Source organism: Myxocyprinus asiaticus, chromosome 42, assembly GCF_019703515.2.
Source record: "Myxocyprinus asiaticus isolate MX2 ecotype Aquarium Trade chromosome 42, UBuf_Myxa_2, whole genome shotgun sequence".
NCBI lineage: Eukaryota > Metazoa > Chordata > Actinopteri > Cypriniformes > Catostomidae > Myxocyprinus > Myxocyprinus asiaticus.
The window spans coordinates 495,001-516,754 of NC_059385.1; the positions used below are offsets into that span (position 1 = coordinate 495,001).

The following is a 21,754-nucleotide window of genomic DNA, read 5'->3' on the forward strand; positions in this document are numbered from 1 at the left end:
CTGTCCTTTTAAAGCTGTAGTGTGTAATTTTAATGTTAAAATACTTTCTGTTATATCAGTTTTATTCAATCGACAGCATTTGTGTCATAATGTTGATTATCAAAAAAATTTATATCGACTCGTCCCTCCTTTTCTTTAATAAAAGCACAAATGTGTGTTCCAGTGAGACACTTACAATGGAAGTCAATGGGGTCAATCTATAAACATTAAAATACTCACTGTTTCAAAAGTATAGACACAAGACATAAACAATATGTGTGTTAACATGATTTTACTGTCATAAAATCACTTACTAACCACATCTGTGGAAAGTTATAGACAATTTTACAACTTCGTTGCCATGACGATGTGTCACTGTAAACCCCAAAACAACGATTTAAACAACTTAACAGCTGAAATAATACATGAGTTTTAACAGAAGAATTAATGTAAGTGCTTTTATAAAATTATAAACTTCACATTTCTGACTTTAAACCCTCCGAAAATTGGCTCCATTGACTTCCATTGTAAGTGTCTCACTGGAACACACATTTGTGCTTTTTTTAAAGAAAAGGAGGAACGAGTCGAAATTAATTTTTGTGGTAATCAACAATATGACACAAATGCTGTCCATTGAAATTAACTTGTATTGAACCTGGAATATTCCTTTAATATGATTAATAAATCAATTGAGAAAGTCACCATGAAACCAAAATTGACTTTACTTTATTTACTTGCTTAATACACTTAAAAAAAAATAATTTTAAGGTTTATGCATTTCCATTTCATAACAAAATTCCATCAAACTGAATTGAGTAATATTTAAAAAAATTAATTAGTATATTAGTAAATGAGGCACAGTAAATCAGTATTTGCTTTTTTTAAGTTTCATTAATATAATTTAGTGTAAAATTACACAATTCAATTTGATGGAATTTTGTTATGAAATAGTCATGCGTAAAAAACAAAAAGGCAAAAATATTTTTTGAGTGTTCATTGTCTTATAGTGAATGAATCATCAGTGCACATTATTCCAAAGAAAAAATGTTCATCATCTTAATTTTTTATTAAAATGTAACAACTTTCTAGTAACTTTTTTAGCTGTCATTCCTCTTACTTTTCAACCAGCTGTCATAATGAGACACGTTTCACCATCCAGTCAATTCCCTATATAATCAGGTCCGACTTAACATTTATTTCTCATTTAATATCCTGTATCACTCACAAATATGTACGATTACAGAAATAAAATGAGTTAAATTTTAGTTTATTTTTTTATTTTAAAACAATAATATGAGTGAACACTTTCATGATCTTTTATGAGATTGGTTTTGTAATTTTCTAGTTTTTTCTCTCTCTCTCTCTCTCTGCATGTCCATACTGTAATGTCTGTGCTGGTACTGACCAAAAAGTCCCCTGGTGCTATTTGCATGTGATTATTTACTACGTTTATGTAAATGAAATATGAATATTGTCAGGCTTCACTGCTTTCATGACAACAAACAGAGTCCAGAGATCGCATGAAGCAGCAACATTTATTTCTGTGAGTTTAATTGTGTGCATTTGTGGGTGACATAGAGTAGTTGGTGGTACAGTCAAAAATAGGAACTTCCTGTCTTAGTCAGGCCGATGTTGACTTTGCACTTCATGTTCATAACAGTTCATCTCTCAGCTTTAAACACCTCAGGAGGGAAGCAGAAGATTTCATAAACTAATCACGAGTAATAAGTAAACTATTCGAAAAGTCATTTTAATTTCCAGCACTTATTAAACACATGATACTGATGATATTGTCAAAGATGTTTGACATGCAGTTTTTGGGACATGAGGAAGAGACAGTGCAATAGAAAAGGATTTCATTTATTTAAAATTGAACTTTAAAGGGCCTGGGTAGCTCAGTGGTAAAATACGCTGGCTACCACCCCTGGAGTTCGCTAGTTTGCTAGTTCGAATCCAGGGTGTGCTAAGTGACTCCAGTCAGGTCTCCTAAGCAACCAAATTGGCCCGGTTGCTAGGGAGGGTAGAGTCACATGGGGTAACCTCCTCGTGGTCGCTATAATGTGGTTCGCTCTCAGTGGGGCATGTGGTGAATTGTGCGTGGATGCTGCGGAGAATAGCGTGAAACCTCCACACGCACTACGTCTCCGTGGCAACATGCTCAACAAGCCACGTGATAAGATGCATGGGTTGACGGTCTCAGACGCGGAGGCAACTGAGATTCATCCTCCGCCACCCAGACTGAGGGGAATCACTATGTGACCAAGAGGACTTAGAGCACATTGGGAATTGGGCATTCCAAATTGGGAGAAAATCCCCCCCCCCCCCCCCCACCAAAAAAAAAAAACAACTGAACTTTAAAGCCCACAGAAGTGTGCAACATTATAAAAAGTCCTTATTCTTTTTAACAAGCCTATCAGAATTGTAATCAGGTGAAATTAAACAATATAAATACCACATATACTTGTAATGGGGACTTAAATGACACAGAATCATAGGAATGACCCATATTTACAGGCGTTCCTGTGCGAGACGCTGCTTTACATTGAAAAACAGCTCGGACGGACGCAAAAACGTGTTCGGTGTGAACGTCCCCTACTAAACTTAAAATGAAAAACTCTTTAATATAATGACCAGGAAGAAGAGAGAAGGGGAGAGAAAAGGCTTAACATGATAATAGTGTATTTCTTATTGGATTAGTGACGTTGTTTTGGCAGTAAACAGTGTTTATCATAAGGGAAATGTAAGACAATCATGTTACGTGTTTTAACTAAACCTGTACTCTTGTACTTTTATTTTGAATTAATGCAGTTTTTCTCACCTCTCTCTCTCTCTCTCTTTCAGAACGAGCTCAGGCATATGCAATAAAATGTAATGCCGTGTCATGAATAGGTGCGTCTACTGGTGTTTTAAAATCCCAATGGTGGGAAACAATTAACATGCACTCGAATGCTATATGATTTTGACAAAATGATCTTGCTTCTGACAGAAAACAAGCGCTGATTGTCACTGATCATCTGTGTAAAGCAACAGCCGATATCTCACACAACTCATGCGAAAGGTGTGTGTTTCAGGTCCATTTCTCTCGATTTATGAAACATTCTCAGCAGTTTGGATGTGTGACGCTAAAATACAGGACAAACAGCATCGCGTATGGATTTCATATGAAACCCAATTTTTTCCCTTAATTATTAGCATTAGCGTCTCTCTCTCTCTCTCTCTCTCTCTCTCTCTCTCTCTCTCTCCCCCCACTCACTGTCAATGGCAGAATTCAAGTGATAATGCACCAATTACAACAAAGAATCTCCAGTTTCACAAAACAGCATCCAGTGCAGTTAAAGGAAAACTAACACGACAGAAGATTATGGACTTCTGAAGCAGCATAACAAGTGGGTATACTGAGGGTACATGCAAATATTGATCCTTAGAAGTCGTTATATGCAAACAGCCCTGGGAAAAAAGTAAGCATACTGTATATATGTGCTTATGGCCCCAACTACACCACTGTTTGACACCTGTCAGTTCTACATTTGATCAATCATTGATAACCCTGATAGCACACGTACATCACCCAGAGGTCTATTTGAAGTGTGCTTACATCTGGATCATCTGCACTAAGACATATATCAATAGTTATGTCTCAGATGTCAGTAAGATATTCAGCAGATGTCTTTGAGATGTTTATGATTTAAAATGTTTGTATTTGTAAATCTACTCTTTTTAAGATGTTTAGCAGATGTTATTTAGATTGTGATGCTTTCCAGATGAAAAGATCATAAACAGACATCTTGGAGATGTACATGTGCTATCTGGGAATCAAACACAGAAGCGGGAAACACACACATGAAATGCAGCTGCTGTCCAGATAAACACTCACATTACTCACAATAAAGGACTGTGGAGGTACTATGGTACAGAATGATTACTTTGCTCATGTAGCATGGTATTTACAGAATACTCAGAGGCATGTTCTTTAGGGAATATCCTGGTATTACCATGGTACAGCGGCGTAGTTAAGGGTGGGCCGGGGTGGGCCTGGACACCAATATAGACCCAGGCCAGAGTATTATTTGACTTCAAATATATATTTACGAATTGTTTTAAAAATGCTTAAATTCTGATTTCTGAAGGAAATTGTGGTAAACAAACAAATAAACAAACAAACAAACAAACATGATATTACACAGAGCCATGTCCAAAACAGTAAAACCTGAATGAGTCTTTATAATCCAAATGAAACTTCACCTCTTCGAGAACATCTGAAAGACTAAATGCTTCATTCTTTCACTGAGGTGTTCCCTGCTTTAAGTGACGCAGATATTGAGCAGAACTGATGTTTACAGAAGCGAGAGCATGTGGAATATCTGATTGATAAAAACAGCAAAGTAAACTCGGTAAAAACTAGTGTGTAAGTGACGATTCACTTCCTCAATTATGGGGAGTTTGAGGTGAAACCAGGAAGCACTAACAGACTGTTATACTTTAAAACCATTTTAAAGAAAGTTCATGAACATTCAGAATATTCTGATTACATTTCCAGAAGGTAACAGATATAACATAACTATAAATGCACGATTACTCAACTTAAGTCAGGTATAAACATCAGTAATCAGTGAAATAATTTTGCTGTACAGATGTGACAGATGTCCTGAGATTAAACTTCACCTGATGATAAATTGAAGTGACATGCGAAACACATGACAGAAAAAATATTAAAGTGATTGTAGAGGGTTAAAGGTTTGTAGAAACGCGAATAGTGAACAAAATAAACCATCTGAAGTTTCTTGTTTTACTTCCATAGATCAGCTTAATACATTACATTACACTAAACATGATATAATTGACATAATAATAATAACCTTAGTCAAAAAAATACATCAGTTCATGTTTCCGGATCAAATACAAACAAACAAACAAAACAAATCAAATACTATAAAACAGACCACTGAAGCTGTTAATGATATTTTATGACAGTCACCTGATTCTTCATAATAAATGAAAAGGAACTTCATGAGTGCTGAAATATTAAACATCATAAGGGTGAAATAAATCATTAAATCTACTTACCTCATTATTGATTGAGTGATTCTTGTGCGCTACAATCAATAACTCACATGTAGAGATCGAAACATCTTGTGTGTGTGTGTGTGTGTGTGTGTGTGTGTGTGTGTATGTGTGTGTGTGCGCACATCCGCTGACTGTGAACTTACAACTGTTTCCTGCTTTCACAGAGGGAAAATCAAACAATAAATGTGTTTTCACCATCATTAATTCATCATCTTCATGAGGCTCAGAGTCTAAATATGACAAGTATGGGCTCATGCATTTACTATTGTACATATATTGAGTTTAGTATGACCCTAAGATTTAGAGAAATTACAGAAAGTCTTTCAACTTAATTCAAACAAAAACTCGAACCATGACCCAGAACAGCATCAACTCAATGGATTTATGTTCAGTTTATAAATTATTTGTCTACCCTGAATGTTGTTGGTCAAGTCTTGAAGCTGAACAATAAACCATAAGAACTCAATTCATCTTGTGTCAGAGTGTCTGGTATTGAAATCATGAGCTCTTTTCTGACCCCTAGTGGATGATTGCGGAATTGTCTAAATCTCAAACTTCTATTTTCTGACCCCTAGTGGATGATTGCGGAATTGTCTAAATCTCAAACTCCTCTTTTCTGACCCCTAGTGGATGATTGCGGAATTGTCTAAATCTCAAACTCCTCTTTTCTGACCCCTAGTGGATGATTGCGGAATTGTCTAAATCTCAAACTTCTATTTTCTGACCCCTAGTGGATGATTGCGGAATTGTCTAAATCTCAAACTCCTCTTTTCTGACCCCTAGTGGATGATTGCGGAATTGTCTAAATCTCAAACTTCTATTTTCTGACACCTAGTGGATGATTGCGGAATTGTCTAAATCTCAAACTCCTCTTTTCTGACCCCTAGTGGATGATTGCGGAATTGTCTAAATCTCAAACTTCTCTTTTCTGACCCCTAGTGGATGATTGCGGAATTGTCTAAATCTCAAACTTCTCTTTTCTGACCCCTAGTGGATGATTGCGGAATTGTCTAAATCTCAAACTCCTCTTTTCTGACCCACAGTGGATGATTGCGGAATTGTCTAAATCTCAAACTCCTCTTTTCTGACCCCTAGTGGATGATTGCGGAATTGTCTAAATCTCAAACTTCTATTTTCTGACCCCTAGTGGATGATTGCGGAATTGTCTAAATCTCAAACTTCTCTTTTCTGACCCCTAGTGGATGATTGCGGAATTGTCTAAATCTCAAACTCCTCTTTTCTGACCCCTAGTGGATGATTGCGGAATTGTCTAAATCTCAAACTTCTCTTTTCTGACCCCTAGTGGATGATTACGGAATTGTCTAAATCTCAAACTTCTCTTTTCTGACCCCTAGTGGATGATTACGGAATTGTCTAAATCTCAAACTCCTCTTTTCTGACCCCTAGTGGATGATTGCGGAATTGTCTAAATCTCAAATTAAATGTAATAGATATATATATATATTTTTTTTAAATGCAAGGTTTCTCCAAAAGTATGCTGAACAAAGATACAGATAAAAAGTTTATTTTAGGCTACCATTCATAAATCATAATGTTTAACATAAAGGTAGACATGTCATAACACAGATTCAATTATCAAAGGATCTCCAAATAAAATACACTTTGAAATGCATTTTCAACTCTTTGGTTCTTCAGTCTTCAAGGACTTCATCTGTTACAGTGACCGCAGAAACATACACCAGCATCAAACATTGACCAGTAAAAGTTCTAAAGAAAGGATATCAATTAAATAAATGTTACCATGGAACACATCTGCTTCTGCCAAAATACCATAGTTACTACTGTAAAACCATTATAAATTAATTTAGGATCTCCTTCAAACTGTGTAAGCCACTTTCATAATCTCTCTGTCATTGTTAATATAGTATTTTGCTACTGTCATACTGCAGTAACTATGGTATTTTGGCAGAAGCAGATGGTTACCATGGTAAATGTTGCTATTTCTTTAAGGGTGCCAAGCATACATACCTGTATATCGCAAATTTGAAAAAAATGACATATCACATAATTTGTGTGAAAATAAATAATAAGAGAATTGTTCAGTTTTTAAAAGATGGCAAGGGGGCTTTTTACCCCACACTTGGATGTTTATAGTGATATTGTGTAGTTTTCAGGGCAATAGTGTGTCAAATTAGGTAAATTATTTTAAGACAGCAAGATGCTTTTTTGAGTAACAAATGAAGAAAATGCATTTAAAAGAACTACTTCAGAAAAGGGGCATAATTTCCTGTTCATTTCAATCACACAGTGGCGGATTTCGGCATGGGCGACATGGGCAGATGCCCAGAGCGGCATTTTGCTGGGTTGTGGCACGAGGCACCCACACATACCGCCCCCCCACCCCCCACCCCAAGTCAACAACTTTGGGGGCGTGTTGAAGCGGGTTTCGCCCAAGGTGCCATACAAAGCAGTCTGGGGTGTTTAAACGTCATTTTCCAGGCATCTGACAATGGAATTCCTTTATGGTCGGAGATCGGAGAATTCAAGTAGGAATATCCCACATCCCACTTGCAGAATGAGTATCTCGCTAAACTCCGCCTTTGGCATTGACCCCCTCAATCCCCAGTTGGCCTTCTTTGGCCCAAGTGTAATCGGTGGGCCAATAAGCCCAGAGAAGGCACGATTAAGCCACAGAAGTGACAGTGGGGACGCAGCTGGCCCTGGCACGCACTAGCATGCCTTCATTTAGTGGCAAATGAATGAAAAGATGTTCTTTCACCTCTGTTTGTGTTTATAGTTCATTGTCTCTTAAAGTGACTATGTACTTGTACCTCTTGTCTTGTCTTCTCTTTTGTTTGTATTTAAACAACAGCCTGAAAACAAACAAACAAACAGCTCTGTGTATTCAGTGACTGAGCAGAGCGTCATGGCTCACTGGAACAGGCAGCTGTTAAAAACCACACACTTGAAATCTACAGTGTTGTTCAATGAAGATGGCAAATATTTCTCAGAGAATCAGTGTTGTAACTTCACAGCTCATCAGTCCTGTGCTGGTGTGTTTGATTCAAGCGACTCACTGAACATTCACTGTGTTTGTCTGATCGCAAGTTTATAATGCAGCACAATTCTACCTCAACAGCAGCAATAACAGTTGTGTAATGTTATTTGTGCATGCATCACCTTCAAGAAAACAGCCCCACTTTTGTTGTTATATCAATGACAATTAACCTGAATTCTCTCAGCTAGTTATGTTGCTATCTAAGATATTTGTGGCACATTTAAAGAGACATCGACGATTGTCTGGGCAGAATGCTTTTGTCTGGTAACGTCCATCAGCCGAGCAGCACTTTCTGTGCTGTGGGTGTGGTTCACATCACAAACAGAGACATTTAACAGTCAAACATTGTACCCTCTCTCATGTTTGAGCAAGCCACTGTTCAAAGAGCCATGCAAATCACTGTGTAGTGTCTTTTCTGACTGTTTCATGGGTTTACAGTGATACAGAAGTCACAAGATCATCTTTATTATTCTCCGTAGAAACCACAATCCATTTGTGGTGTTTGGTGACTCAGATCTTTCTCCGTCAGAGAGTTTGGGAAGCTTCATGAGCATGTTTCCATATGCGTTGTGTAATGTTTTGTCCCTGGACACGGGATCTATTTGCATACAGTTAGAGCGAGTCTGTGGATGACGGCTGTGTACAGTACTCTAGTGTACGGCCTCTTTTACCAGCGCTGTAATAATCTGTGTTCCCTTCACCAGTGGAAAAGTACAAAACAAACACACAAATGAATGTGGGCATCCAGCCAACTGTACCAACACATCTCCATAGATAAGCTTTACTCTTAGTTGTTTATTTAGGGGATTCCAAATAATATCAAATGATTATTATTTTAATAATTTCATGATATATATATACAGTATATACCACCAGTAAGTTTAATCTCGATCATTCTCTGGATCAAACTGAAGGAGTTTACATGTATGCCGGACATTTGTTAACAGCTTTTCCTTCACTATCTGCTCCGACGCATACATTTAAAGAAATAAATCTTAGTTTTGTAGAGTCATTCATATGTAAGTACAATTTATATGTGTCTACCAAGTTTTCTTATGACCACATTGGAAGAGAGAAGTATCAACATGGCTACTATTATGGATGCTGTTCGACAAACTTTGCTTTTTACAGTTTGCATAATGGCAGAATGATGCCCATCGAGGCTTTATTTGCTATTCAGAATTTAGAGCAATGAGCCCAACATTGTCCAATCTGCATCAGCGAGGTTATTTTCATCGTTTATGTCACACCTGCCCTGAAACACACACACACGGCCGAATGAATCTGCATTAAAATGTGAGAATACACTATATGTGTTTTGATGCAGTTTGAGTGACAGTTAACTGATGAAAAATCTTTTGAGTCGTCCTGCAACACCGCAGAATAAAAGCACACCTGTGCTTTTCACTGGGAGGTTAACAGATAGTCAACAGTAAAAGAACCTCTTTGAATTGCCTTTGTGCGACTTTAGGTGACTTAAACCCGACAGACAATCAAGTGGAACGTGTAATAAAAGCACAATTTTACTAGCAGTCCGGCAGTGCGTGCTCCTGTTAGAGCGACAGTGCCCTTCACCCTGGCACAACCAGAGGAGCATTTGCATGGCAGGTCCAGTTAAATGAGGAGACCAGATTCACACAAGCTGCCATGCAAACCAGCGGAGCAGCAGTTAAAACACACACACACAGACAGACACACAGGTGTGTCTTCCTGCCGCATTTTCTCTCGAGACATATGAAAATGAGCTCTGAGATTTACTCTCGGGACACTAAATGAGCAGCGAGCGAGTCGTACTGGTCAGTGGACAGGTTTACCTGTGCAGGTGTGAGCAGACTGCAAGTGTTCGGATGACATTTAGGCTTGTGTAGAAACACAATTAAAGTTAGAAGGAGGGAATTCATTTAAACTACACATCAGTTTAAATGTCAGTGAACTAGTTGTTCTCAGAGAGCTCTTAGAGGACACAGAGAGTCTGTTAAACTGTTCGAGGATGCCGCGTGCGTTTCTGGTGAAGAGGAAACAGGCCACAGGTGCCGGATGGAAGTGGAGGGAATCTAATTCCAGCATCAGTTCCACATCAGGTACCAGATCTACATTATGATGTCATAATCAAGACATTCATGATATTTTAATATATTCTGATAAGCATTACATGTTAAAGGAATATTCTGGGTTCAGTGCAAGTTAGGCTCAGTCGACAGCATTTGTGTCATATTGTTGATTACCACAAAAATTAATTTCGACTCGTTCCTCCTTTTCTTTAAAAAAGCACAAATGTGTGTTCTAGTGAGACACTTACAATGGAAGTCAATGGGGTCAATTTTTGGAGGGTTTAAAGTCAGAAATGTGAAGCTTATAATTTTATAAAAGCACTTACATTAATTCTTCTGTTAAAACTCATGTATTATTTCAGCTGTAAAGTTGATTAAATCGTCGTTTTAGGGTTTACAGTGTTACATCACCATGGCAACGAAGTTGTAAAATTGTCTATAACTTTCCACAGATGTGGTTAGTAAGTGATTTAATCACAGTAAAATCATGTTAACACACATATTGTTTATGTTTTATGTCTATACTTTTGAAACAGTGAGTATTTTAATGTTTACAGATTGACCCCATTGACTTCCATTGTAAGTGTCTCACTGGAACACACATTTTATCATTAGTTTTTCATGATTTTGGTCACATTTTTGCTTTTTAAACATGTATACAGTATATACTGTATATATATATATATATATATTTACTTGCATAATTTGTACTTCAGGTAACGCATCTACATTATGATGTCATAATCAAGACATTTATGATATTTGAAAATATTATGATTAATGTTACTTGTACAGTACAGCACTTATGCAGTGCTCTTAACGAGACAAAGAGAAAACTCCTACACTTACATGATCATGAGAACTATAGTACTTTTTTTTAGTGTACCTAGACAGCTGTTTTCATGAGCATCATAAGCATACACTGAATCATCAGCAGCACACTGTTTTGATAGTCAAAACTGTTGTCTAGGTACGAAGCTTATTAGGTTTTAAAACACTAAATATACTGTTAAGATATCCATTGTTTTTCTAGACAAATGTAAATAGTTTGAGATGTGTCAAAATTATATTTTTTGTTTAATTTATTTAATTACACTTAATTAATGTCTCTTAAATTGGTAAAAATTGGTAATTGTTTCTTGATAGTAATGAGAGTAAATGGAGGTTTTTGCTGAATTCTCCTGCTTCTCAGATGTTTCTCTTGAGAAAAAGACTCCAGTAATCTCACGTGTGTCTCCTCTAGAGTTTCACATGAGACCTCAACAATGTTCTCAGATTTAATACATATCAATAAGTCTGCAATCAAAAGTCAGAGATCTCAATATGAACTCAAATATTGCTCACCAAATTCTCCGAAGAGCAAATAATCCCCATGCTATCTACATTTATTTTATAGCTCTTACTATATGTCAACAACTGACTCATGTGTGCTATTTTTAATTCTCCTAAAGAAACATCTGAGAAAAAGTTCATACTTATCAAAATTGAATTGTTTATGAATGTAGTTCATAATGCATTAGCTAATTTTAACATATACAACTTTTAGTGCAAAATATGCATTAGTATACGTAGAAATGAACATTAACCAGCATTAATAAATGCTATAAAAGTGTTATTCATTGTTAGTTGAAATCAACTAATGTAGTTTCTATTTCATATAATCTCACTTCACTGAAGCAAGATGTTTTGTGTGTTTGTTTTCAGCAGCTGTACAGACACACAGTGGCGCTGATCTAGAATCAGTTCCGGACACCACTCTACAGTCTGTTCATAAACGCACACCTGCTCTGGAGTCAGTCCATGTATCTTGTATTGCTGATTATGGGATGGAGAGAGTTCAACCTCAGCAGGCGCCTCAGAGTTCTCGTCGTCCTCCTCATCCTCCTGCTACTTTAACATCAGCACCACAGAACAAGGTATTGAATAAATACAGCAGCCCTACAGAGTGAATAACATTAGACACGACCATATGAAAGCAGGAGTGATCTAGTGTGACTAGCTCTATTGTTTCACCATTTCAAACATTTATACTTAAGCAAACTCATTTCTCTGTCTCTGGTTCAGGGGCGAGAATCGGCCGCTGTCTCAGAGTTTCTGTGTTCTGTATGTCATAAAGTGTTTCCTCTGCAGCGCATGTTGACGCGTCACCTCAAGTGTCACAGTCTGATAAAGAGGCACCCGTGCAGATACTGCGGTAAAGGCTTCAACGACACCTTTGATCTGAAGAGACACATGAGAACTCATACAGGTGACAATCACATCTCACTCACTAATAAATAATCACAAGCTACTGAACACTGATACTGGCTATGTCTCTAATCCATAGTGAGCTGCCTACACTACAGAAAAATACTGCAGTGGTACCACGGTACAGTCATGGTAGATGGTAATCCACAATATACATTCATGTAAAAGCCAAGGAATACAGATACGTCTTCAGGCGTGATTTAAAAACAGGAAGGGAAGAATCAGACCTAACATTCAGAGGTATACTATTCCATAGTCTAGGGCCAGCAACAGAAAAAGCACGATCCCCTTTAAACTTTAGGTGAGAGCGAGGTTCTAGAGGATTGTTGATAGCTCAGAAGTTCTGACAGATAAGAAGGCGCCACACCATTTAAAGCTTTAAAAACAAATAACAAGATCTTAAAATGGATCCTATATTGCACCGGTAATTAGTGGAGAGATGCTAAAACTGGTGGAATGTTTTTTCTCTTCCTAGCATCAGTAAGCAAACTTGCAGCTGTGTTTTGAACCAACTGCAAGCGATACAGAGATGAGTGATTATACCCATATACAGTGCATTGGAATAGTCAAGTCTAGATGAGATGAGGGCATGGATAACTATCTCCAGATCCTTAAATGAGAGCAGAGGTTTTAATTTGGCTATTTGCCTTAGTTGAAAAAAGCTACCCCACACCACAGCATTTATCTGTTTTCCAAAATGTTGCTCTGAGTCAAAAATCACACTTAGGTTTTTTGCAAAAGGATGAACATTTGAAGAAACAGAAGAGTTTCTAGGTTCCTAGTGATATCAGAGACAGCACCAGGGAGACCAAACACAACAACCTCAGTTTTGCTCTCATTTAATTGGAGAAAGTTTTTTGCAGTCCGGCATTTAATGTCCTCAAAGCATTTTAGAAGAACAGAGCATAAGTAATCAGAACTAAGAGGAAAATATAGCTGAGTATCGTCAGCGTAGCAATGATACGAAATATTATATTTCCTCATGATAGAACCCAAAGGGAGCATATCGAGAGAAAATAGAATGGGTCCCAATTGGGACCCTTGGGGTACCCCACAAGTGAGCAATGCGGAGGAAAAGGAAGTATTTCCAATTGTAACCCTCACAGTCCTATCTGAGAGGTATGATGTAAACCAATCTAAAGGAGTGCCCTTGATGCCAACCTCATCCCTTAAACGTTTAAGAAGGATAGCATGGTCAACTGAATCGAATGCAGCACTGAGATCGAGTTACATTAGAACTGCAGATCTACCAGAATCCAGAGTAAGCAATAAATCGTTCGACACCTTGAGAAGTGCGGACTCAGTGCTATGTTGCGATCTAATACCTGATTGAAATTTATCTAGAATATTGTTACCTGAGACAAATAGGGAAAGCTGATTAAAAACAATTTTCTCCAAGATTATTGATAAAAAAGGCAGTTTAGATATGGGCCTGACATTTTTAAGATCAGTCATGTTTAAATTAGGCTTCTTGAGAAGTGGCCTGATCACTGCCTGCTTAAGGCATGACGGAACACAGCCAATGTTCAAAGAGCCGTTTAAAATGGCCAGTTCACTAGAACCAATAGTACCCAGCACCTCTCTAAAGAGCCGGGTGGGAATAACATCAGCAGAAGAGGTGGTAGGCTTAATCTGTTGGACTATATCCATAAGCTCTGTGAGTGATATTGGTTCGAACCGATCAACCAGAGCATTTGTTAAATGATTACCAAATTCATGTACCATGACATTTACACTACCAGTCAGCTTCATACCATGTGACCCACATTTGGTTTTCGAGCATTGAAGTTGGGTATAATGTAACATGGAACCACATTGAGAGCCCCGTATTTCTGGGATACAACCATTTTGGGCCTTAAAAATTAAGATACAAAAGAAAAAGTTTGTTCTGAACCAGAATCTGAAAGAGGATTAAGATATCTTTAACACTTCTGGAGTTATAGGCACTCCAACTTTGGAAAAAAAAACACAAAAAAGTGTTTTTTCCCATTTTTGGACTCACACTGTTGACATATAATGCAACAAGAGGTGCTGAAGTCAATTGATTTTAGCAATAGACCTAAATATATCTGTGTAAAAATAAAATCATGATGCTGACACCTTTCTAAGGTTATGTTTTTGACCTGTAGTTTGGCTCGAAAATCATAAGCGAAAATTGTCATTTTGACCCCCCTCTGCAAAATAATGGATTACTCAGTAAATACTGATTCACAGCATTTAAATTTTGCCTTTCATTATCATTTATGTCTATCTTACAGAAAAAGTCTTAACAAAATCAACATTTTCAGACGTGGAAGTCTTTGAGATTCAGTTGATTTGACATGGAATAACCCTGGTCTTGTAGAAGCCTACGCAGCTCACGAGGCTTTATCTCCGTGTCTAATTAAATGTTATAAGCACACTTTATACACTCAATAACACAACCCGTGTCATGTGCAGGTATCCGCCCGTACCGTTGTGACCTGTGTGAGAAAGCGTTCACGCAGCGCTGCTCTCTGGAGTCGCACCTGCGGAAGATCCACAGTGTACGGCAGCAGTACGCATACCGTCAACGCCGCTCCAAGATCTTTGTGTGCGAGGACTGCGGCTTCACCTCCAGCCGCCCGGACGAGTATTTCCTACATGTGCGGCAGCAGCACCCGAGCAGCCCGGCGCTCCGCCGCTACTACCGCAAACACATGCTGGAGACGCCCGCACAACATGGCATACGCCCGTTCATGCTGTACCCCGCCGCGGGACTCTACATGTGAATCTCAGCGGTCCACTCCACTGGAACTGTGCTCACTCAATCACTTCATCCCTGTATCAGTACTGACCTGTATTACCTGGATATGAGTTGCACTGTGTTTCAGTGCATGGACTGTGTTCAGATGCCACATTTACAGAACATTATATCTCTCAATATTATTCCAAGCTGATGTGTGTAGTTTTTTCGATGTTAAATTACTGTCTCCTGTCCCAGCTTAATAGAGACTACACATAAACCATTCGTAGGCTGATAATTCCCGAAGTGTGTATACACTGTGTCTACAGCACTTTCAATATTGTTTTGTTTGTATGAGCAACCCGTCCAGCCCAACGCAGCAAAACCAGCTCAACCAATGGTGTGAGTTGGGGGCGGGACTATCTGTTTGTTCGACCAATGGCAGACGAAGGGTGTATTCGAAAAGCTGTTTGAAATTTTGCAGTTCTGTTAGGTTGAAACAAGTGGTGCAGAAATGACACACTTCAGCTTTAAACATATTTAATAATACTAAAACAACTTTCATAGTTACATTACATATACTGACCAAAATGAACAATGGAAACCGACCAAACGTGTGTGCTGTGAGAATTCTGCTTCATTTTTAGAGATTAGAGGCAGTTCATTGTCGTCAATAAACACTGTTTATTAACACCTGTTTAAAAAAGACAACTAAAGATTGTCAACATTAATCAAGTAACACTACAGGAAAATGTTCAAATTAATTCATAATTTTTAAAACCTTGATGTATAAACCTCTTTGTTTAACCTCCCGAGACCCGAGCACGAATGCTGTGTGCATTTTCCATTTCCCTTTTTGATCTGTAGGGAAGTAACACCATATAAACATGCAAAAAATAAAAAACAAAAAACTTTTTTTTCTAAAGCAAATAGTTTTCCTTAAAATGTATGTCCTCATATGTGGACAGCGGGACTAAGTTGTGAAATTTGAAATTATACCAAGCTATAGAAAGTCCGATTTTTAAAATCATATTGTTTATGTTTCCAGGTGTGTTGATTATTCATGTTTTTGAGACGTTATAGACGTTACAGCTGTTTTTCTGTAAAGCTGCTTTGGAACAATGTGTATTGGGAAAAGCACAAATAGAAAACACAAATAAAAATGATTTGACTTGATCTGACTTTTATGTTACAAGGTTTTTTTTTCTACTTTGGCAGCACAATCTCAATGTTCTCTCTTTGCACTGTCAATCAAACAAGTGACAACCAGCGCTGAAGCATTTTACCAATCAGAAATTGCATAATTAATTCTGATTCAAAGTAATGTCCAGCATCATCCAATCACTGTCAACCATGTTAAAATAAAATGATACATTATAAATTCTGAATCTATGTACTGATTATCATTGTCACATGTCTGTCAAACATGTTGAGTGATCCAAACATCATCTGTAGCCTGAAACTGAACTTTTGATCAGATTTTAGGAGTGAATGCACTTAACTGCATAGAGAGCTATAGGATGCTCCCTTGCTCCCTATTTAGTGAATGACTTAACCTCCAGTGTGCTGTCTGTCTGCACTGGTCTCAGAACAGTTTGAAATGTACCTTATTTTCATCATAACTCCATATAAAGCCTCTGAAAGTACATTTATTTTCTCAATGTGAAAGTGCACAGTAAATCTAGGATTAATGAAAAGCTAGCGCTGTTGTCTACTATAGTGGTCATCGTGTTTAACAAAGTGCCGTTTCACGATAAATCACTCAAATTTAAGAATGTAATATCGTATGAAACTAGAGACTCTGATCTTTTGACTCAAACAGGTTTCAATGTAAAATCTTAATGAGGTTTCTTACCAGATGTAGTTTTGTTGCTGTTTCTCCCAAAGACAAACTCCGCTGTGATCAGCGCCATGTTGTTTTGTCACATGACTCGGTACGTTGAAAGTTTAACCCTTTACTGACAGCACAGAGTGTTCTGAACTGAGATCAGTTGGTTTAAATGAATTTAAATTATAGCAAAGCCAAAATACAACGCACACGCATGTGGACATGGGGTCACACAAGTTTAAAGCTTCTAATATGTAGGCTAATATGTTAAATACTTTACAAATGAATGAAAAGCAATAGAAGAGATCTGTACACATTTCATTGCTGCCGTACAGCAAGTTTAAAATACTGTTCTCCATCATCATGAAATGCAATAAAAAATGTATAAAACCAAATCATAATCATATCTGAAAAAAATCAAATGCTACTTTGTTCAGTCTATACTGCATTTAAATTAAGCTTATATATATATATATATATATGTATGTGTGTGTGTTTGTGTGTGTGTATGTGTGTGTGTGTGTGTGTGTTTGTGTGTGTGTGTGTATGTTTGTGTGTGTGTGTATGTTTGTGTGTGTGTGAGTGTATGTGTGTGTGTGTGTGTGTGTGTGTGTGTGTGTGTGTGTGTGTGTGGGCAGGTTTAAGTGGTTTACGAGGACATTTTGTTTTAGGTTATAAACTGGTAATTACAAGGGTATTATGCTATAAATGTTGTTTATGAAGACATTTCTAGTGTCCCCATTATTCAAATCACTTAATAAACATACTAAACGATGTTTTATTGAAAATGTAAAAATGCAGAAAGTTTTTTGTGAGGGTTAGGTTTAGGGGTAGGGTTAGGGTTAGGGGATAGAATCTATAGTTCATACAGTATAAAATCATTATGTCTATGGAGAGTCCTCATAATGATAGCTGCACCAACATGAGTGTGTGTGTGTGTGTGTGTGTGTGAGTCTGTGTGTGCGTATGCTGTGTATCTGTGTAATTTAAGACAATGTGTGATTTTATGTGTGAACAGAGAACTCAGTCCGATTGCTGTGATTATTTCGAGCTGATTTCAGGTGGTCTCTATTTCTCCTTGTCTGTTGTTAATCTTCTCTTGACTCTGGAGTACGGCCCCAACACCTCACAAAACACAAAGTCCCACAGGACGCGAGTCCATGAGTCGTGCTGCGGAAGATTCTCATAAAACTCTGGAGCCATTTTCCTCACCTGTACACAAAAACAAAAGTCAACTCATATACAGTACCAGACTTATTTATGTTTCCTTTTTATCTAAAGACTTACTGTATGCTTGAATGCTTGACATTAGTTGTGAAGACAAATATACATTAGTAATACTTTACAATAAGGTTGTATTCATTAAAATTCTACAATTTCTACATATGCTCATACATATATATGCTAACATTAGTTAATGCATTATGAACTAACATAAATTTCCCATCTTGCCTTTGGTGCTATTTCATAGTTTTAATGACTGTATTGTCATATAATATACAATAAGTAGATGTGTCCCAAACTTTGACTGGTAGTGTATGCATAAAGGATACTAAGAATTCATGTTTCATCTTTTAAAACCTCTTCTACCATGTTATTATTACATCAGAATTTCCACAGGACCTCTTGAAAACAAACACAGGACTAAATATTCAATATTGAGGATTCAATCAATATGTTTTATTACCTGAGGGAGTCGACTCCCGGGTATACTGGGAAAGTCGTGGTGCTCCATATGATAGCCCACATTAAATGTGATGTAATTGAGAGGCCCGTAATAAGAGTAGGTCTCGAAGCCTTTGAGGTACATGTAATGTTCTGCTACAAAATGACCTGAGATGGGATGTAGCCCCATACACAGTACTGAACCGGACAGCAAGTACACGAGCGGCTTTATTCCCCACAGCCACACCAGCACAGCATCAAACAGCAGCTGGACAGCAGCGTTGAGTATCTCCAGGCGCGTCCAGGGCTTCGGGTTCACCAGCAGCGGGCGTAACGCGTAGAGGAGCGGCTGCAGAATGAGCCATAGCACCTTTCTAAAGGGAGAGCTGAAAAACTGACCCTCTAACCGGGTCGGAATGTCCACGTCCAGCCTGTCGCCCCCCAAATAACGGTGATGATCCATGTGATATTTCTTAAAGCTGATGGAGTACGGCACACCAACGGGCAGGTTGGCGAAAATGCCAAAGAGCCGGTTGCGCAGCGCGTCCTTATTGCCGAAGGCCACGTTATGAGAGATGTCATGTATGGCGAGTGTGAGGGAGTGATTGATGCAGCCTCCGAACACATATGCCCAGAAAATGAGCCACTTCCAGCTCAGATCCTTCACCAGGAAGCAGCACAGCAGCTGGGTCAGAACCATCGCCGTCACCACCCACTTGAGCTGCGGGTCAGGACCCATCAGAGTCTTGATCTCAGGGTGTTTGGCTGTAGGAGAGGAGCACAATCAACAAGTCAGATGGAATATTTGTACTTTAAAACATCATTTGGCACACTGCACTGAATTAACTATTCATTTTAGCTATAAGGTGATTAAAAATGGTGACTTACACCAGTGGTTCTCAACCAGGGCCTCAGCAGACTTCTAAGGGGTCCACAAGATGACTTATTAATCTAAAATCGTATGTAGGCATACAACATAAAAACTGGCAGTCTCTGGGAGGTCTTCAAATATTATCCTGGACAATCGGGGGCCTCGGAGTCAAAATAATTGAGAAGCACTTACTTATACATTCTTATACAGCAAATTTTAATCTAAAATCCTGATACACATATTCAGTACATTAAAGGAATATTCCGGGTTCAATACAAGTTCAGATCAATCGACAGCATTTGTGTTATAATGTTGATTACCACAAAAATGTATTTCGACTCGTTCCTCCTTTTCTTTAAAAAAGCACAAATGTGTGTTCCAGTGAGACACTTACAATAGAAGTCAATGGGGTCAATTTCTGGAGGCAGAAATGTGAAGCTTATAATTTTATAAAAGCACTTACATTAATTCTTCTATTAAAACTCATGTATTATTCCAGCTGTAAAGTTGTTTAAATCGTTGTTTTTACAGTCATTTTAGGATTTTGGGGTTTACAGTGATACATCGTCATGGCAACGAAGTTGTAAAATTGTCTATAACTTCACACAGATGTGGTTAGTAAGTGATTTAATCACAGTAAAATCATGTTAACACACATATTGTTTATGTCTTGTGTCTATACTTTTGAAACAGTGAGTATTTTAATGTTTACAGATTGACCCCATTGACTTCCATTGTAAGTGTCTCACTGGAACACACATTTGTGCTTTTATTAAAGAAAAGGAGGGACGAGTCGAAATTAATTTTTGTGGTAATCAACATTATGACACAAATGCTGTCGATTGAGTTTAACTTGCATTGAACCCGGAATATTCCTTTAATGTTAAAAACGCCCATTGAAGAAAATGTCAAGATTTTATTGTTAGGAGCAAAATGTATGATTTTACAACAACAACAACAGGGTCATGCACCTGTGTGTGTAATAAATGTAGGTGTGTTATTAATGTAGGTGATGTAATGAGGTGTGAAACCTGTCACACCGGATCAGCCGGTAACTAACTGCGCATGTGTACACCTGTTTTACAGGTATGCATCTGTGATAACTGTGAAATACTTTGTTTTTACATATAAATCATTTAAAGTTTGTTCAGGCTGGTAGTATGGTGTGACACTATTTCACTATTTACACTGCTAAATCTAGATTAAATGATGTCACTCTAGAGTTCATTTTAAAGACATAATTAAAAGTATTCATGTTGATCATGTAAAAAGTTACTGAACTAACAAAAAAGAACCAGAAAGTATATTTTTGTACATATACCATGATATGTATTAAAGTACTTTTCATAGTATTATCACCATCAGGTCCCATCACTGTACTGCCACAGTAGTTTTCTGTAATTATAATGTAAAGTTGTGCTGTTGAATGTCCAGTGTAATCAGTGAACACTCACCCAATATAATGTTCCTGCGGCTGTAGTGCGGCTGTTCCGTGTAAACCCACTCAAAATCATCCCGAGTGTTCCCCATGATCCGAACCTGAACTTCAAACTAGCCAGAGATCAACAGGAGCGATCACAACAGGTGCGCGCACACAAGCCACGCCCACTCAGCAGAGCGCCAAGAAGACACGCCCTCTCTTCGGCACGGTGAACAGAGACCACGCCCACTGTACACAGCGGGAAATCAGTTCACTTTTCCAGCTAGAATTTTCCGAAGGTGGGTTTATCAGATTGTTTATCACAATACAGAATATCCAGAAGTTGGTGAAGTCAGAAGAAAAAAAACTATTGGGGACATGCTTTTAAAGGAAAAATTGTTCATCAAGAGACAAAAATATCTCTAATAACTAGTTTTACATTTTGTGTTGAAAACCAGAGTGACGTTTTCCTGGACAAAACTCTCTGCAGTGGGTGGTTGCCAGGGCATTGCTCTGTGGTTGCCAAGATGTTCTGAATGCTTTTTGCATGCTGCTGTGTGGTTGCTAAGGTGTTCTGGGTGGTTGCTAGGTGCTTTCTTACTGGCTATGCTCCAGTGATCTTCTGGTCATCTGTCGATTTGACTCGAATCCCTCATTTAATGCAAGTACTTGATAAATACTTGTAATAAGTGTTTGTACCTTGCTTTAAAGGTGCACACAGTAAGTTTTGTTCACGTTGTCTTGGATTGACACTGACACCTAGTGGCGTGGATGCAGCATCATTCAAAATCAGTATTTTTACAGATTATTACAGATGCCATTGTAGAAATTCACTTTTCAAAGTCAGTTATGATTAATTTAATACAAGAGTGAAAGTGTCTAATAACTGTGTGGTTACTGCAATTA

The 21,754-nt window shown here is 37.9% G+C and overlaps 5 protein-coding genes across 9 annotated transcripts in view; 3 read left to right on the top strand and 2 right to left on the bottom strand.

The window, feature by feature from the left end:
- LOC127433092 (vasodilator-stimulated phosphoprotein-like) overlaps positions 1-5,180 on the bottom strand; it is a 20,799-nt gene extending 15,619 nt beyond the window's left edge. Inside the window, exon 1 of the mRNA XM_051684754.1 lies at positions 5,044-5,180. Coding sequence (XP_051540714.1) covers positions 5,044-5,048 — 5 coding nt within the window. The 5' untranslated portion in view covers positions 5,049-5,180. The remainder of the gene's footprint in view (positions 1-5,043) is intronic.
- LOC127433095 (ATP-sensitive inward rectifier potassium channel 15-like) overlaps positions 1-21,754 on the top strand; it is a 344,355-nt gene that overhangs the window by 285,514 nt on the left and 37,087 nt on the right. The window contains exon 2 of one of the 3 annotated variants that reach the window (XR_007895838.1): positions 1,961-2,300. The exons of the other annotated variants lie outside the window; for them this stretch is intronic. The gene's annotated coding sequence lies outside the window, so the exon portion shown is untranslated. Of the gene's footprint in view, positions 1-1,960; positions 2,301-21,754 lie in introns of those variants that run through there. 3 annotated transcript variants of the gene reach the window in all.
- The window catches only part of LOC127433071 (palmitoyltransferase ZDHHC8B-like), a 241,047-nt gene that overhangs the window by 74,963 nt on the left and 144,330 nt on the right, over positions 1-21,754 (top strand). The gene's annotated exons all lie outside the window — the stretch shown is intronic.
- On the top strand, positions 9,843-15,121 carry LOC127433103 (putative transcription factor ovo-like protein 3). 3 transcript variants are annotated; one of them, XM_051684767.1, is made up of 4 exons: positions 9,843-10,143; positions 11,818-12,029; positions 12,178-12,361; positions 14,800-15,121. In XM_051684767.1, the coding sequence occupies exons 1-4, from the start codon at positions 10,053-10,055 to the stop codon at positions 15,108-15,110; spliced, it is 798 nt and encodes a 265-aa protein (XP_051540727.1). In that variant the 5' UTR covers positions 9,843-10,052; the 3' UTR covers positions 15,111-15,121. The 3 variants fall into 3 exon arrangements, with proteins under 3 accessions (XP_051540727.1, XP_051540729.1, XP_051540728.1); XM_051684769.1 differs by having other exon boundaries at positions 12,244-12,361; XM_051684768.1 differs by having other exon boundaries at positions 11,821-12,029.
- LOC127433101 (sphingolipid delta(4)-desaturase/C4-monooxygenase DES2-like) lies at positions 15,179-20,980 on the bottom strand. Its single transcript, XM_051684765.1, has 4 exons — positions 20,883-20,980; positions 19,446-19,589; positions 18,580-19,322; positions 15,179-18,104 (listed from the first exon to the last, which is right to left on the bottom strand). Exons 3-4 carry the CDS (start codon positions 19,294-19,296, stop codon positions 17,961-17,963), a joined length of 861 nt encoding a protein of 286 aa, XP_051540725.1. The 5' UTR covers positions 19,297-19,322; positions 19,446-19,589; positions 20,883-20,980; the 3' UTR covers positions 15,179-17,960.